Source organism: Erythrolamprus reginae, chromosome 1 (genome assembly GCF_031021105.1).
Source record: "Erythrolamprus reginae isolate rEryReg1 chromosome 1, rEryReg1.hap1, whole genome shotgun sequence".
NCBI classification, from domain to species: domain Eukaryota; kingdom Metazoa; phylum Chordata; class Lepidosauria; order Squamata; family Dipsadidae; genus Erythrolamprus; species Erythrolamprus reginae.
The window spans coordinates 43,805,722-43,824,572 of record NC_091950.1 but is presented as its reverse complement, the minus strand read 5'-3'; the positions used below and the strand labels follow the sequence as shown (position 1 = coordinate 43,824,572).

Here is an 18,851-nt window from a genome sequence, read left to right as displayed (position 1 = left end):
TAAATTAAATATCCTAGCATGCATATAATAACCTAAATACATTTGGGGATAAAACTGACTGTGTTCCCTTTTCAGCATACTGCCTATTCTCATCACTAGCAGTACTGTATGTCGTAGAATAGAGTGGAGTGGAGTAGAGTAGAGTAGAGTAGAATAGATTAGAATAGAATAGAATAGAATTTTATTGGCCAAGTGTGATTGAACACACAAGAAATTTGTCTTGGTGCACATGCTCTCAGCGTACATAAAAGAAAAAGATACATTTGTCAAGAATCATGTGGTACAACACTTAATGATTGTCATAGGGGTCAAATAAGCAATGAAGAAACAATCAGTATTAATAAAAATCTTAGGATACAAGCAACAATTTACAGTCATACAGTCCTAAGTGTGAGGGAAAGGATGATAGGAATGATGAGAAAAACTAGTAGAATAGAAGTGCAGATCCAGTAAAAAGTCTGACAGTGTTGAGGGAATTATTTGTTTAGTAGAGTGATGGCGTTCGGGGAAAAACTGTTCTTGTGTCTAGTTGTCTTGGTGTGCAGTGCTCTGTAGCGACATTTTGAGGGTAGGATTTGAAACAGTTTATGTCCAGGATGCGAGGGGTCAGTAAATATTTTCCCCGCCCTCTTTTTGACTCGTGCAGTATACAGGTCCTCAATGGAAGGCAGGTTGACAGCAATTGTTTTTTGGCAATGATTGAGGCTAGTATTCTCATTTACTTAAAAAGTTATACAAAATATACCAATGTCATAATGAGCAGCAGCAGGCTACATCTATAGCTCACTTGGTGATGTCCATAACCTATAGATAGCTACAACCCAGAATGCAAGAATAAAATTGTAAAAGGAATAGTGAAATTAAGAGCTCTTGTTTACATTGTGGCAACCATGGCACAAAGATATCCTGTTAACCATTGTTAAATTTATCTGTAGCCTTTGATTAGAAACATAGAAACATAGAAGACTGACGGCAGAAAAAGACCTCATGGTCCATCTAGTCTGCCCTTATACTATTTCCTGTATTTTATCTTACAATGGATATATGTTTATCCCAGGCATGTTTAAATTCAGTTACTGTGGAGTTACCAACCACATCTGCTAGAAGTTTGTTCCAAGGATCTACTACTCTTTCAGTAAAATAATATTTTCTCATGTTGCTTTTGATCTTTCCCCCAACTAACTTCAGATTGTGTCCCCTTGTTCTTGTGTTCACTTTCCTATTAAAAACAGTTCCCTCCTGAACTTTATTTAACCCTTTAAGATATTTAAATGTTTCGATCATGTCCCCTCTTTTCCTTCTGTCCTCCAGACTATACAGATTGAGTTCATTAAGTCTTTCCTGATACGTTTTATGCTTAAGACCTTCCACCATTCTTGTAGCCCGTCTTTGGACCCGTTCAATTTTGTCAATATCTTTTTGTAGGTGAGGTCTCCAGAACCGAACACAGTATTCCAAATGTGGTCTCACCAGCGCTCTATATAAGAGGATCACAATCTCCCTATTCCTGCTTGTTATACCTCTAGCTATACAGATTCATCCTGAGTCCACTGTGGAGGCAGCTTTCATTTGCCTTTTGCTAGTCCAGTGTTAAAGAAGTGCTTTCCCTCTTCTCCCAAAATAATCTTTGACATCTCTGTTGCAATATGGTTGATGATACTATTAAAGTCAGGGATCTATTCATCTCCCATTGGATGTTTTGGGCTTCTGAAGGCAATCACCTTAACTCTGGCTCTGAATACTGCCTTCTGGAGCTGGTCTGCTTTTAGGGATAGGAGAGTCCAATTCTTTGAGAATACACTCTCCCCCCTCCCACCATATCTAAATTCTATGGAACACTCAATACAATCAATTACATAGTAAAGAAAGAAATATTTCTCTATACTTCTTCTGCCACAATTGACAGATCTGACAACAGGTCCCCAGGCTGCCAGGGCAAGAGAAGTTAGGGACAAGCTGACTTTATTATTATTATTATTATTATTTATTAGACTTGTATGCCGCCTCTCTCCGGGGACTTTCCCATCAAGTCAATTATCATGTAGAATTGAAATGTGCAATTTTGTGCCTATTGGAAGAACTGGGTTCCCACTGTCAGCATCTCTTCAGCCAGCCTGAAAGATTGCTCACACCTGCTGTACAGGGGGAGCACACCCCAGAGCTCATTTAAACCTGAATTTAGCATTCTTATGGAAAATATCGATATTTAATAATAGCTTTAAAAATAGCTGATGGGTGCAGTAATTGCAAGAAAGAGGAATCTTCCCATTGTAACTGCCCTATCCCACCATTCTAAAACTGTTTTTAATCATATATTCAGTCCTCTCTGAAACAGCCCTTGTTCAAAAGTAGAATCCAAACACTTAACAGCTGCGAAAAGAGCCATGTAATGAAGTGAACTTTCTTGTTCTACTGTGCCACCCCAATAAGGTCTGTTGACTCATTTCAGAGGATCTGACATGCATGCTGGGTGGATGAATACTTTGGATATTGCCCACTGGTTCATATACAAGTGCTGCATCTGATCAGTGGATAGGTTAGAGCTTCTTAGTAAAATGCCTCCCCCACAGTGTGGATTGGGAGTGCCCAGTAAAACAGAGATAATGACAATTCTCCTGCCTGTATATTTAAAACTTGCTTGTATTTAAGAAGAACTAAAGATAATAATGTCAGTATTCATTGGTCCAGGAGGCAGCAGAAAGGTGAGATGGAAGAAGCCTTTCTTTTACATCACACCACAACTGTCTGAGAGGCCAGTGTTTAGATTTTAAAAAATATTTTGAAACACCTTCAAAGGTCTCTCTCTTGCAGAGAGTTTCCAGTGAGGCAAGGTACAGTTTCCGGGTCCATGCAGATTGCAGTGGCACTAAAGCCAAAAAGCAGTGGCATGTGAAATCCAATCTGCCAGAATTCTCTCTGGAACAAAGAGAGATCTGAAGATTGCTCATATGTGTTCCTCAACAGCTGATCTTTGTGAACACAGAGCAGAAATTGATGCTTCTGCAGACATTTGCCATCAGCTGAGAGTCACGAGTTCCATCATGCTCTGAGCTATAAATGCAGCTTTTCATGGACTTAAGGTTTCATCATATCTCATCTTTTTAATCACTTTGGAATTTATTTTTTGTACAGCTCCTTTGAGATTGATAAACCTTCAGAACTGCAAGTCTACAAGTTGCTGGGTGAGTTTTTCTTCAATCTGTTTCAAAAGAAAGGAAACTAAATCTTATCAGCTTTGTAAGATGTTTTTTGTAACTGGCAATAAAGAGTTTAAAGAGTTCAAATGCTAACTAAGCCTTTGTGAAACTGATTTAAGGAAAGACTCAGAAATTAAATTAGATCTTCTCCTGTGGGGAAAGTCTGTTTTGTTTACATTTTGCAAACAAGACTTTGAAGATCTATTACTAAAGCACATGACAGCAACTTTAAAGGAAATGTTTGATTTGTGAGCATATTAAATGCTTCAGCTTTTCAACTCTCTCCTGGAACTTAAAATTGCTACTGAAGATGAACAAATTCCTTTGAACACAATCAGAATGGTCTTTCAGATGGACTTAAAAATTATAAGAGATCAAAATACAGGATTTGCAAGTGGAACTGGATGAATATTTAAAAATCCAAAAGAACATACAAATAGTGTACTTTAAGGGATGTGGACTATCCTTTTATATTAGAATATGAGATGTACTTGAATTACTTAATAGAAATTATGAATGGGTTTGGATAAATATGATGAGCTTCAGGAGAAAAGTCAAAAAGAATATAAAAAATAGGAGTTAGAATATATCTGTAGGACTTAAGAATGGCTGGGAGGAAAAAGGAAAAAGCTACAAAATTGGTTTATTATATAATAATGAGTTGCTATCTTTGATGATGTTTAATTGCTATCTGAAGTGTTCCTCTTATCAATATTCAATAATGTAATGGATTAGTTTAACATTTATGCTATCCATTTTTGAATATTTAAATAATGTTTAAATTGCGGAGAAGGGTGTGGCCAAGCACTGTGGCAACACGGAGCTCCCTGCACTCTGCTGGGGAACCCTGATATCTGTGTTACCTGGGGACTGGGTTCAATGAGAACCGGGTCAAAACCACCCTGCAGGGGTAGTGAAGAAGGAAGACACCATTGGTGATCTGGGAGGGGACAACAACCTCCCCAGGAGCCGATAAACAGCTCCTGACCGGTGGCACTAGAAAACGGCTTGCTACAAGTTGTCCAAGCCGCAGCAACCACAAACTGATCAATTCGAATTTTTGATGGGAAGTCACCTGGAATGAAAATTAAGAAAAGTGCTGGAGGCATGAGTTGGAGAGCATAAATTAAACTGGTGAGCCACTCTCATTGCTGACAATGAATTTGTTTAAACTTTTCTTCTTTTTGGAAATCCGGCTGGCTGAGAAATGAGCATTAGCCATGGCAACTTCCTTCAGGAGACCCTCCTCCTCCTCCTCATTATTATTATTATTATTATTATTATTATTATTATTATTAATTAGATTTGTATGCCGCCCCTCTCTGCAGACGCGGGGCGGCATACAAATCCTCCTCCCCCTTCTACTCTCATGGCCCCTTGGCCAGTTGTGGCAGGGCTGGGAAAGTGTGCATGCACAGAGAGATACTTAAACGAGTGGCCGGCTGTTCCGTGCGCATCTTTGCTCTGCTTTGGCACTTGTTTTATGGTCCCCTTGTGTGTGTGCACCCTCCCAGCATTGCTACAGCCAGCCAGGGGTCACAAGACGAGGGGGAGGAAGAGGAGGGTCACCAGATCCTTAGTGCAGGAGCAAAGCAGCTCTGTACATGCCTTTGCACCACATTTGCCCCTAAGGCAGCATTCGCCTACTGTTGCTTTAGGTTGGCATTCACATCCTCTGCACTTGGGCTGAAGAACTACAGGGGGGATAGTGGGGGACAGCAAGGTGATGGTCAGAGCCTTAGTACAGGAGTGGAGTGACCCTGTACCTGTCTTCGCACCACATTTGCACGTAAGAAAGTCTTTGCTTCCTGCCGCTTCAGGCTGGAATTTACACCCTCTGCGCTCGAGCTGAAGAACTGTGGGGGAGATGGGGACACAGCAAGGTGATGGCCAGAGCTGTAGTGCAGGAATGAAGCGTCCCTGTACCTGCCTTCATATCACATTTGTGCGTAAGGCAGTCTTAGCTTCCTGCTACTTTAGGCTGCAACTCGCACCCTCCAAAGAGCTGCCAACAGCGTGTGACAACACGGCAAGGCAATGACCAGAGCCTTAGTGCCAGAGAGAAGCCACGTCCTGTTAAGACCCCTTTGCTGTAATTTGGTGCTTGCTTGAGGAGGATCTCCCTGTGCATGAACACCCTCCCTGTCCTGCCATAGTCAGCCAGGAGGTCGTGAGAAGAGAAGGAGGGAGAGGAGGAGGGGGGTCACCCAAAGGGAAGCATCTGTTGCAGCTGGCGCTTGTTCCTGAGCCAGCCCGGATTTCCAAAAACAAGAAATTTCCAAAAACTGGACTCCCAACATCTCTAGGCAGTTTCTTGTCTTGAGATCCTAGGAGCTTCCTGGTTTGCAAAATAACACCTGGAGATGAAAATGGAGATTAACTCCTGAAGACATTTTGAGGGATGTTGGAGAAAGATGAAGAACAAAGCTAAGGAAGAGCCACAGTGATGCAGTCGTTAGAATGCAATACTGCAGGCTATTTCTGCTGACTGCCAGCTGACTTTGGCAGATTGAATTTTCATCATGCTCAAGGTTAAGTCAGTCTTCCATCCTTCCGAGGTGGGTAAAATGAGGACCCAGACTGTTGGGGGCAATATGCTGACTCTGTAAACTGCTTAGAGAGGGCTATAAAAGCACTGTGGAGCAGTATATACTGTAAGTGCTATTGCTAGTGCTAAGCATCACTAAAAGTTTCTTGTCAAAATAAGAGAAACAAAATAATTATTTTTCTACTCTTATCATGCTTATAGGTAGCCAACAACTGGCTCTGTTCAAGATAACCCACTTCTTACTGAGTAAAGAAAGACCAGAGAAATATCTGCAGCACCACTGTGAGCAATGTTCAAGGCATTGGTTGGATAAAATTGCTTACATCCAGTCTGAGATGTACCCTGACAAAGCAAGTCTGTGGCATTGAGAGATAAATTCTGGGTATATTATCTGGGAAATGTTTAATTCTACTGATCCTAAAAAAGTTGAGAGGATCTTTGATGCTATAAATATTGCCATCTGATTATTAAATCTATATGCCTCCTGACTGGTCCAGGCCTTGTGGGAGATTATGTATGGTTGGATCATGCATTGGTGAATTAATTTGCTTTAACTTACAGCTTCTTGATTTGCTCTTAAACGAAAACACACAAGCTTCTAAACATTTAACAGAAATATTCAATATGTACCTCATAACTAGGGAGAAAGAACAAACGTGAATGGATTCATCTTCATGTGCCAGAAATAAAGCAGCATCTGAAAATATTCACGAAAGAAAAGTATAATGAGGCAGTCTGCGTAATCCAACCTTTCCAGAAATTTGGAATCATCGACTAAGGCCCTCTACTTTGCAAGAAGCAGAAATTTGGGAGTACTTACCAAGGCCCTCCATGTTATAAGAAACCCAATTTAATGCTAAGAGTACCATGGACCTGATTTTCTTGCACAGACACTGTTTACCCGCCTTCTTTAAAATCAATAAAAATAATTAAATGGGATGGAAAGCTGCATCCTTTATAGAAAAATCCAGATACATGAACAAAGATGAAAAAAGTCATCTTATTTCATTATTAGAGTAATTTAATTTAATTTAATTTAATTTATTTGACTTCTATGCCACCCAAGGGCGGCTTACAACAGTAAAAAACAATACAATGGTACAATAATAAAAAAGTTGAACAACAATAATAAATAAAACCCCATGATCCTAACAAACCCAATTATAACCCACCCACCCACCCACCAGGCATCTCTGCTGTTAAAGTTCACGGCCCCTAGGCCTGTCAACAAAGCCAGGTTTTAACAGCTTTTCAAAAAGCCAGCAGAGTGGGAGCAGTGCGAACATAGGGGGAGGGAGTTGGTTCTATACACCAGTGTTTCCCAACCTTGGCAACTTGAAGATAATTGGACTTCAACTCCCAGAATTCCCCAGCCAGCAAATGCTGGCTGGGGAATTCTGGGAGTTGAAGTCCAAATATCTTCAAGTTGCCAAGGTTGGGAAACACTGCTATAGACTAATACAGAACGATCTCTGATCTATAGGGAAGAGATTGGTATCCTCTCCAAACATCCCCAAAACCTGTACCTGGGATGAACCTCGTCTCCTCCAGATAGGTCAAATTACTCATATCATCATATCCAGCCACCAGGGCAATTAAAATCTTACAGAAATCTGTCTTATATAATTTCTTTACTACAGTACAGTATATCCAACTCTTCCTTCATAACAACTCAGGACAGCCTACCTACACTGCAAAAATAAGCTCTGAAAAACCATAGCTATGACACTTCACAGCTCCTAAAGATTTGTATGAACTGCAGTAAGTCAGCTCACTAAAATAGTAACATCTTTTTCCCCCAAAAATCACATGGAAGCTTGAAAAAAAAATAATCTGCTTTAATAAATAAAGATTCTGTTTCAATGATTTTCAAAGCATTTCTGAATTATTTTCCAAGGTAAACAGTCCTAGAAATATCTACTACTGCACTCCCAAATCAATAAAAAACCTTTACAAGTAAATTGCAATTTGAACTAGGTTTAAGGCTGAACTTCTATCCTTTGGACCAAGCTAGTTTTATTATAAATGCCTATTTCTGGTACACATAATGAAAAGTACAATTCTTTCTTTAAAAGAAAAAGGAAAAAATCTAATGAATCTAATTTTTTTTTTTTAAATGAAATACATCAATATGGAATATAAAGGCAGTGTTTTCCCTAACATTTTGAAATGTACAATTCTGGAAGAACTGCCATATATGATTTTTTGAGAATTAAAATGAATTTTCATTAAGAAAAATCAGAAAAGTTAAATTAAAATTAAATTAAAAGTTAACAATTCAATTTTACCGATTGCTCACAGTAGAAAAATGACAATGCATTTAAGGAAAGCATTCTCATTAAGGAATGTTCATATTCTATTTATTAATCCCAGGCTTCCCATGAATCTGCTTTATGAAAGCATATGAAATTTTTAAAAAAATGAAACTTAGAAGATACTGAGAGGTCTGTGAATAGGCAGATAAAGCAGAATGTAACACAGACTAGTTTTATCCTCTGGTACTCTTGTGCTCTTTAATCATAATTATTTGCAGGGCTGGCATCTTTCAGTTGAACACCTGTTCTCTACACCTTCGGCACTACACAAAATGGGCAACTATCTTTTTAAACAGAGGATATCATTTCTACAGAAGTAATATAAACAAATAAGAAATATTTCAAACCATTTCAAATATGGCAACAAAATGAGTGGAATCTGGATAGTTTCAAGAAGAAGAAGAAATAAAAATATCCTCAACTTAGGTTCGACTTCTGAGGTGTATATGGTATCCATGGAGTTTTCTTAGCAACTGTAGTACAGTGGTACCTCTACTTAAGAACGCCTCTACTTAAGGACTTTTCTCGATTTTTTTTGCCTCTTCTTAAGAACCATTTTCTACTTATGAACCCGGGCCTAGAAAAGTTTTCCAGGAAATTTGAGAGCATCACGAAGGCCCGGCCAGTTTCCTGCCATTCTCTCTTTAATCCTGGCCATCTCGGGCTTTTCTGGTGTGCCAGAGGAGCCTTTCGGTGGCGCTTAAGGAGGCTTTGGCAGTCCAGAGCGAACAAAGCATTTTCCTTTTTCTGGGTGTTTGCAGAGGGAATAAACCTCTGCCAGTGCCCAGAGAAAAGAAATGCTCCCTTCACTCTGGGCAGTGACTGTCCTCCTTGTCTTCTTCCTCCTCCTCCTCCCACCCAAATCCCAAGCTTTTATTTCTTTCCTAATGGCTTTGTATGCATTATTTGCTTTTACATTGATTCCTATGGGAAAAATTGCTTCTACTTACAAACTTTCCTACTTAAGAACCTGGTCACAGAACGAATTTAGTTCTTAAGTACAGGTACCACTGTATATACTAGTGGTTTGTCATTGCCTTTGTTCAGAATGCTTTTTCAACTTGTTAGTTCAGTTTATGGTCTTGGAATTTCTAAATAGTTTCCATCCAAATTCAAACTGGCTTGGCCTGGTTTGTTTCCAAGATTAATCCAGTTTCCAAGCCCATTCATTCAATGTAAGCATCTTCCCTTACTCACACTTAACATCTTCTAGAGTTATGAGTTCAGACAGTGCTCTCTTGATTGGCCGAGGGAATTTGTCTTCTCCCGAAGAAACAGTCAAGGTAAACAGATTTCGAAAATAATGAGGACCTGATCTACAGTTAAAAAAAATTAACGCTTTGTTGTACCTATTTAAAGGCAAAACACACACAACAGTTCTACATAATTCAGGTACATAAAAAACCTGAGGTAGTATTAGAATAGATTACAAAAGGTGAAGAAAGTCTGAAGTTAGTTTCTCTGTTTCAATTCATAACCTAGATCTATGCAAAACATGCTTATGGTGTGCAATAATGTATGGCCCAATTGTATTTAGTTTAGAATTCTTTGAATCAATGAAAATGGAGTAAAACAAAGTTACTGGTCATTAGCATAAAAAGGAAAGATAGGTAAATCTTGAACCACTAAAAATCATACAAAAATTTTTCCTGCTTCTTTATCTACCCAACAGTGTCTTTTTCTAGATTTAGTTTACTCCAGATGTGGGTAATGTTTTTCAAAATCACATATTGTTTTTCTGCTTTCCTTCAGAGAAGCTTATGCCACCTATTTTGCCTCTTAATCTCCTTTCGCCCCCCCCCCCCTAAAAAATCTGAAGAAATTGCATCTTTGCGTGCATGTAAGAACGAGATAAATGGGTGGATGCTTTTGGATGCTTTCCAAAGGCCAAAACATGGGTTTAAAATATCAGAGGTATTCACTCTAAGGAGCTATGATCAATAATCAACTCAAAGATTGCAATTGTTAGAAGTAGTTTATATACAGTATGTTAAGGCACGTGATCAATAGCAATCCAACATCAAGGTTTTTTCACTTTGTGACTCAATTCAGCAGAATTTCTCTGGCAGTAAAGTGCTAAAGAATACTACAATGGATAACATCCATGTACATACTATTTATATGAAACGGAGATGCTATTGCTCTCCTTTTGAGAAATGGATGCAAGCTAGCTAAGTAGCAAGCTAGCAAATTCATGACTGAGAAGAAACACATACTGCATACAGTATCCCATAACATTGTAATGCCTTAGGCAAAAACTTCAACAGCTTCAGATTCCATCACCCAGCCCTCAAATGATAGAAATATAATAGTTGACCATAATTCTCTTCCCTTTAATAATATACCTAAAGGCAGCCTTTGAATTCACAATCAAAGTTACAAGCAAGTTTTATTTATTAGCTAACATAACATTTTAATCACTATAAATCCACTCAGAGAAAGTCACATAGATCACATAGATCATCGCATATATCAAGATTATTTGTCCAAATTGCATCTGCTACAACTTGGACCAGCTTAAGATACAGAAAGCTGAATTCACCTGCTATCTATTTGAGATATCAGAAATATTTTCCATATATTTCTATGCTAAGCAATAATCATCCCCAAAACTACAATATTCTGCACCAACATCACCAGGAAGTCCTTGTTCAGTATTTGAACCCAGAACCTCTCACATCTTAAATAAGATTCACCCACTGCCAAACCCACAATTCACTGCTAGATAGCCAAACTTTTGTTGCTTTTGAAATATCACCTTTCTAGTGGCTTTGCTCCAAGTTCCTGAAATTGGATAGATTTGCCTTTCTTATTTTTCTCCTTACTATCCTTAGGTTCTTCCTTAAGCTGGGCACTGCAATATAAAAAAGTCAAATAATTATGAACAGAAAATTCATATGAATACAGTAATGCATGCCACTAAAAATGAAATTAGTAGATTGTTTTGCATATTAGTATCTCATATGGATTGGACTGAGAACTCAGAACTCCAAATCAGCATCAGAATCTCTATTGTGGCTAGAGTTAAGAGGAGCAGTAGTGGGTACTAGACAATGAAACTGGATGCTATTATGTATTATGGGGAAATAATTGTTTGACTGATTTAAAATACCCTGTGCCACTACTACTAGTTTTCTTACCAACAGCATGTCTGAGGATAAGTATATAATCCTACCCAAACTGAGCAAATATGAGCCTTGACTTACAATAGTACATACAGTACATTCAATAGATAATACAAGAGTTTATGAGAATAGAAATTCAAATTGGAAAAGGCTGGGTTAAAATATTTCTATTGCTTTCAGCCAGGGGAAAATAATTTATAGAAATATTGATGATTGATACTTCAGAATTGCTCATTGTTGATTTACATTTTCACTGATTTACATTGTTTGTAAATTAGTAGTATAAAACTTGGTAAATTAAAAAGTAAAGGTGAAAGTCAGAGAGGCAACTGAATCCTTACCATGAAAATTCGAGTGTTCTGCTATCTTCTTTCCAGTACCACAAGCCAGGGTTAATTATGGTCAACTGAAAATATTTAAAATAGACCATCGTTTAGAAATCAGTTAAACTCAGTAGGTGACATATTAAATTTGCAGCCAGGTACTCAAATCAATTCAGTTGTTTGCTGTGTAGGCTATTTAATTAATTTATATTCCATCTTCATTATTTATCAGGTATTATTACTTATAAGTTGGTTCAGGAAATCACCTGAAGTGCCAAACTTTATAGGAGCAAGCTACCTATGTGCTAATTAGAGAAAGTCTGTCTGTCTGCACTTCAGGAGGGTATGGATAGCACAGTACAATATTCTTCTGAATTTTATTCAGATTATGCAACTATAATGTCCCCTAATTTAGCTTCCAAAAACAGGGGGGAGGGTATATTTGGAGGACAAACATCTCACTGCCAAATGCTCTTTGAGTTATACAAATTTATACAGTACCAAACAGGTAGGGTTTTCAGTATCTTTAAAATCCTGTTCTGCAAACTATCCGGAATTGGAACAAAGTAGTAATGAGAAAGTAGGTCATTTTATAAAATGTTTTATAAATTTATAAATTCAACTCCTACCCTCAAAACGTCGCTACAGAGCACTGCACACCAAGACAACTAGACACAAGAACAGTTTCTTCCCCAACGCCATCACTCTACTAAACAAATAATTCCCTCAACACTGTCAAACTATTTACTAAGTCTGTACTACTACTACTAGTAGTAGTAGTAGTAGCAGTAGCAGTAGTAGTAGTAGTTCCCCCATCATTATCACCCATTTCCTCCCACTTATGACTGTATGACTGTAACTTGTTGCTTGTATCCTTAAGATTTTTATTAATATTGTTTCCTCATTGCTTATTTGACCTGTATGACAATCATTAAGTGTTGTACCTCATGATTCTTGACAAATGTATCTTTTTCTTTATGTACACTGAGAGCATATGGTGGCTCTGTTAAAAAGTGCTATTGCTAACATGTTGTAAGCTGCCCTGAGTCTAAGGAGAAGGGTGGCATAAAAATCGAATAAAATAAATAAATATGCACCAAGACAAATTCCTTGTGTGTGCAATCACCCTTGGCCAATAAAGAATTCTATTCTATTCTATTCTATTCTGGCTTATTTGGAGGGGGGGGGGGCAAACACCAACCAGCCTGGAGGTAACTCTTAAAATTTCTGTTTAAAGGAAAATTTCAATAGATCTTGTCTCAAAGATGCTTTTTCAAACTAGTTTTTGTTTGCCTTTTGGAAAAACCCCTTTGAGACAACGATCACCTGGATGACTAAGAATCTCCATAATCAATGGGATCTTATGAGAGCTATATATTATAGCTTTGATACAAGGCCCCCTTCGCCAACGAACTCCAACAGACTCCTTTTCAAAAATCCTGGGACAATGAGAGTCCTTTCCCGGAAACCTTTCTCGTCCCAAAGCTTCCTCCAAAGACGTGCGGGTCCGAGCAGCCACGTTCAAAGCCTTGCTTACCGGCAAGTAAACTCCTTTGGGCAGCTCCAAAAACTGTAGCTGGGACATGCTGCGGCCGGGAGTTGTTTACCGGAGTATCCTGGCGACTGCTCGCGCGCACTTCTCTCTCTCTCTCTCTCTCTCTCTCTCTCTCTCTCTCTCTCAGCGCGTGCGAGCCGCCCCCGCTGCCCCCCCTCACTGCCCCCCTTCCGAACCGCTCGGCTCCCCTCGCGCTGCGGAAGAGGAAAACCGCCGGGGCCTTTGGGTGGCATTTTGAAGTGTTTTAAAACGGGGGTGGGGGAGTGTAGGCCGGAGAAGAGAGGTCTCGGAAAGAGTAAGAGGCAGAAAAATAATGACGAAAATGGCGGAGGCTCGTTGCGCTTCCCTTTCAATTACAATTAAATTAAATTAAATTGAGATTAAATTTCAATGTACACGTTTTGATAAATAATGAAATAAAATATAAATAAATAAATAGTGATTTTTCCTTCCCCTTCCCCACGCCCCCCTATATACACACTCGTCTGTAAGAGAGAACTTAATAATAATAATAATAACAATAACAACAACAACAACAATAATAATAGAGTTGGAAGGGACCTTGGCGGTCTTCTAATCCAGCCCCCTGCTTAGGCAGGAAACCCTACACTACTTCAGACAGATGGTTATCCAACATCATCTTAAAAACTTTCAGTGTTGGAGCATTCACAACTTCTGGAGGCAAGCTGTTCCACTGATCAACCGTTCTGACTGTCAGGAAATGTCTCCTTAGTTCTCAGTTATTTCTCTCCTTGTTTAGTTTCCACCCATTGCTTCTTAGTAAGTGACTGAATCATCTCTGCTGTAGATTCTGAACTTCAGGAGTGGCATGTTTTAATTCTGGGAAAGCATGAGGTAACTATAATAATAGTTGGACTCCCAGAATGCCCAGGCAGTTATTCTGACAGCTGAGATCCAATAGTTTGGAAAGCTACTGTTTCAACAGATCCTGCACTATTCAGCAACAAGCTTAATTGAGAAGAGAAAGTATAAAGGACAGTTGGAAAGAACAGGATACACTTGACAGCTGACTTATTTCAAAATAAATTTATCTTTAAGTACTTGTAATTTGTGGATTGTGTTGTATTTTGAAGTGTTGTTTTCACTTTGCCTTCAATGTGTAGGTTTTTCTCTTCCTTTTGTAAACCTTATATAGAAATGTGATGCTCACTGCTTTAGAAATTTAACAAATATAGATTTGATGCCAAATATTATTCTTAGATGTGCCAGGCACATATCAGTATTTACAGAGGATTGTGTAGACTTGAATAGTAGCTATAAGATAAAAAAGCAAGTAGTTGTCTAAAAAGTAATGAACTAAGAAAGAATATGCCTACTGTTATCATATGCTAAAAAAAAAAATACAGGTAAAGGAAGGGAGTGCTGGTGTTGTGCAGCCAGCCACCCAACTTGGGCTTTTTTTAAAATAAAGAAAAATCTGATTCTGACATCCTGGACAGCCTGGAATCAAAATGGACAGGTTAGAAAGCATAGAATTTATTTATTTATCAAATGTATTTATTAAATTGCAGGCATTATTCTGATAACAGAGAGAAATCCCTGACAAGAAGTACAGTACCTTGAGGCCACCAAATTAATTACCCCAACAATATTCCAGGCCCTCAATGAATTTTCATGTTTTTTTAATGTTATTAGGATTTAGTTACAAAATCATACAGATTTATCAAACATATTCTCTTACCAGTTAATGTTAAAGCAGTTGAATAACAAGCATTATTATAAAAATGTATACAATATGTATTTTCTTCATAATCATGAACCTTAAATGTACCTTGCTACACATGCTTAGGGTTAGAAGAAATGCATGTTGCTTCAGTCAGAAGGCAAAATGACTTTAGAGTTTGCCTATTTCTATTCCTAAATTTAAGTCATCTTCTTAAGGTACATCACCATGCAGTATCTGTAAAATTTGCTCAAGCTTTCATTTATTTATTTATTTATTTATTTATTAGATTTGTATGCCGCCCCTCTCCGTAGACTCATTGCTCCTTTATTTTGGTTCTTTGACCTTTCCTGAGAAGAGCACAGTGTTCTTTTGTGCAAATGCTATTGCTATTGCCAAAGATATTCTGGCGGTTTGGCAGCAACAATGCATATTTATTAAGAACAGGCAGAGAAACTGATAGGGAAACAAGTTAAGCCTTTGTAATTGCAATGAAAGCAAAATCCAAATAGAAATGTTCCTTAATCTGCTTCTGTTTGTTAAGGCTACAATATCATGCCAACTCACTAGATCAATAATAAATTGAATTAAAATGTGCTCCCAATTAAATCAATATCCAACTAGATACCTCTTGCACATACTTCCGAAAAGCTACATTTAAGAAAATTGTTGACTTTGAGGCAATATAAATTTGGTATTTAGTAGCCAAGTATAGTTTAACCTGTCAAAATTGAATTCCCTTTTTAAACTAGTCCGACTTGGAGACTACCAATCCTCAATAGAAAACTTCCGTTTTTAAATTTGCTTTATAAATATGGTTGTTTTCAAGTATCCCTGACAATAAATTGCAAAATTTATAAAGTTCAACTCCTAAGAGCAGTTCCACAATAGCATCATCCAAAAAGGTAAGTGGCTTTCTTTCACATGGTGTCTTCATGCTGAGGATAGATGTGTGTTTGGAGTGGTTTTGCTTGGATTTTTGCACTGAGATATGAGGAGTAGAAGGTTTGGAATCTGTCCTAAATAGTACCTACAGATTATTTTATTTATAATTTATACAGCTTTATCTCCTTTTCTAATGCTTCAAACATTTTTGCTATCATTTTCTAACATGTTTCTGGGTTCCTCAGTTGCAACTGAGAAATATATTTCATCGATATTAATATAATACAAACACAAAGAAACAACCTAGCACTAAGAAGAAATTTCCTGTGAAAACAATTAACTTGCCTTCAGAAGTTATAGGATCACTGGAGGCTTTTAAGAAAAGACTGGACAGCCAGTTGTCTGAAATAGTATAGTGCAGTGATGGCGAACCTGTGGCACGGGTGCGACAGGCGGCACACAGAGTCATATCTGGTGATACACGAGCTGTTACCCTAGCTCAGTTCCAATGTGCATGTGTGTGCCGGCCAGCTGATTTTTGGCTCACCCAGAGTCTCTGGGAGGGCATTTTCAGCTTCCAGAGAGTCTCCCCAGGCTCTAGAGAAGCCTCTGGAGCCTGGGGAGGGCAAAAAATGGGCCTACCAGCATAGTTCCCTCTAAGCTGAACAGTGAGCAATGGCTCACTTAAAAATCATCATCAACTCAGAGTTTTTCAAACCTGCCCAGAAGCCGAGAGGGAAAGAGTGAGAGGGAAAGAGTGCCGCCCAGTTCCGAAGGGACTGCCGCTCAGACACTATACTTTTCCGCCCACCCCAAAAAAAATTAGAGGGAACACTGCCTACCAGACCCATCAGAGGTTGGGAAATGGCTTTTTCAGGCCTCCAAAGGGCCTCCAGGAGGGGTGGGAAAGGCCTTTTGCACCGTCCCCAGGCATTGAATTATGGGTATGGGCACTCACAAATTCATGATAGCACACACACACACACACACGCTTTCAGCGTCCGAGGAAAATAAGGTTTGCCATCACTGGTATAGCGTCTCCTGCTTCTGCAGGGAATTGCAGATCCTTTCCAAGTCTGTTATTCTGTTGTCCATTATTAAACTGATTGCCCATTATTAAAATATAGAAAAGTCTAGCAGAATATTAAATATCCAACACATTCTTGCTATGACAGTTTGAAATTGGCAGCTTTTAATTAACAAAATAAAATGGTATGCTATATGGGCATTAAGAATTTAGACTATATATGATATATCATATGTATGTATGTTTATATATACATATACATTACAGAGAGAGATCTTTTTCCCTACTTGTTTTAACACATCACCGCACCCAGATGCTAAAAGATGACCAGTTCCACTTGTCAGCAAAGAAGATACAAAAAGTTATTTTGAATTTCTGGCTTAGCTATAAACCAGCTATTATGAAAATTAAAAGAAATACTGTAATTTTTTGGGGACTATAAGACACACCAGTGTATAAGACACACCAAGATTTTGAAGAGGTAACTAAGAAAATAAAAGGGTTTTGCCCTCCCCCAGCCCCCAGGAGCATTCTGCATACCTCCCAAACCCTCTGGGCATCCATTTTTGTGTGGAGCGGGGCTTCGGGAGGCCCAAAATAGCTGTATTTTGTGTATAAGGTGCACCAACATTTCCACCCTATTTTGAGGGCGGGGCGTGTCTTATAGTACTCCAAAAAATACAGTGCCTGGTTAACGTTAGTTTCAGTAGGGATGTATTAATAAGTGAAACAGAGAAATAATTCTTAAAATTAGCTCTTCTGTTACCTGTGATTTACCTTTCACCAAATAATCACCACTACTATATGTGCTATTCTGTCTAAGATGGACAAGCTTCCATTGTGAAATATAGCCACACTTTGTCTCTTTAACCACATGGTGACTGTCCTTACACCTCTTCATTTGAATTAAATAGATGCCCATGGAGCTATCTCAATTTTGGATAAGAGAAGGTAAGTCCTAACTTCCCAATTACCTCTTGGATGGATTGTGAAGTGTGAGGCTTAGCATCAAGTTGCAGTGAAAATTCAGTGTCTTCAGTGTCGAGTTGATCCTGGCTGTCAATTTCAGAAAAATCCATGTAAATAACATCACTGCATGCCAAAAAGATGTGTTTTTTCCTGCCAAAGCCTGGGTTTCATCTCCCCTACACTCCACAGGTGAACATTTGTAATGCTATTCATTGTTGGATCATAATGATAAACTCATGTTTCACTGCCTGAAACAGTATTTTTTTTGAATAAATTATTTGCCTTGTTCTTCTACCATAATTCCCTGAAAATAAGACCCTGTCTTATATTTTTTTGAACCCTAAAATAAGCAATTGGCCTTATTGCCATGTACTCAAAAGCCTGATTGGGCTTATAATCAGGGAATGTCTTATTTTTTTGCTGGGATAGAGTGACATGACACAATTAAACAGGGTTGTTTAAATTTGGCTTTTAGTATGTCTAATGGATTTTAGATTTTTAATTGGTCCAGTTTAACTTTGATTTCTACTATGTTACGTCTTTATATTTATTTCTATGTTGTAAGCCACCCTGAGTCTTCGGAGAAGGACGGCCTAGAAACTGAAATAATAAATAATAAATAAATAAATTGTTGGAAAATTTCAACTCTTGAACTTTCATCTCTGTTATTCACATGCAAGAAGCCCATCTTGCACAAAATGTCCTGTAGTGAAGACATCAATGACATGATCCGTATGTTTTTGTGAACCCAGTTATAGTTATTGTCAGAAATCAATTTATCTCTTTTAGATAATACAAAAAAAAGAGAAGCAAAACATATAAGTAACATGGAAAACAAATCATAGTCTAACTTAACTTATTTGCTCTAGTAGGCTTTCATCAGGTATAATTTTTTTTACATATTTAAGTGTCCACAATGTACTTAGCAAGAGTTTTTTCTATTTTCTAACCAGTGGTAGAGTAAATTCCAACAATCATAAAATTGTGATTCTTCTTTGCCTTTCATTTCAAGGGTCAATTTAGACATTTCTGCGCATTGAGTTATTTTTTCTAATAGTAACTCGGAAGAATACATTGATCTTGTACTCGCCTATATTTTATTATGTGTTTTTGATGTATTGTGTTTTGTATTGTTTTTTTCTTTCTGTATTATAATTGTAAATAAAACTTTTTTAAAAAATGTTTTTGTGAAAAGGCAAGCTTGAAAGCAGTTTTCTTTTGAG

At 38.0% G+C, this 18,851-nt stretch overlaps 1 protein-coding gene across 1 annotated transcript in view; it reads right to left on the bottom strand.

Annotated features, from left to right (window-relative positions):
- The window catches only part of PPP1R36 (protein phosphatase 1 regulatory subunit 36), a 30,939-nt gene extending 17,777 nt beyond the window's left edge, over positions 1 to 13,162 (bottom strand). The window contains exons 1-5 of the mRNA XM_070750912.1: positions 13,046 to 13,162; positions 11,527 to 11,591; positions 10,819 to 10,914; positions 9,258 to 9,376; positions 6,376 to 6,442 (exon numbers count right to left, since the gene is read on the bottom strand). Coding sequence (XP_070607013.1) covers positions 6,376 to 6,442; positions 9,258 to 9,376; positions 10,819 to 10,914; positions 11,527 to 11,591; positions 13,046 to 13,093 — 395 coding nt within the window. The 5' untranslated portion in view covers positions 13,094 to 13,162. The remainder of the gene's footprint in view (positions 1 to 6,375; positions 6,443 to 9,257; positions 9,377 to 10,818; positions 10,915 to 11,526; positions 11,592 to 13,045) is intronic.
- Positions 13,163 to 18,851: the final 5,689 nt, after the last annotated feature.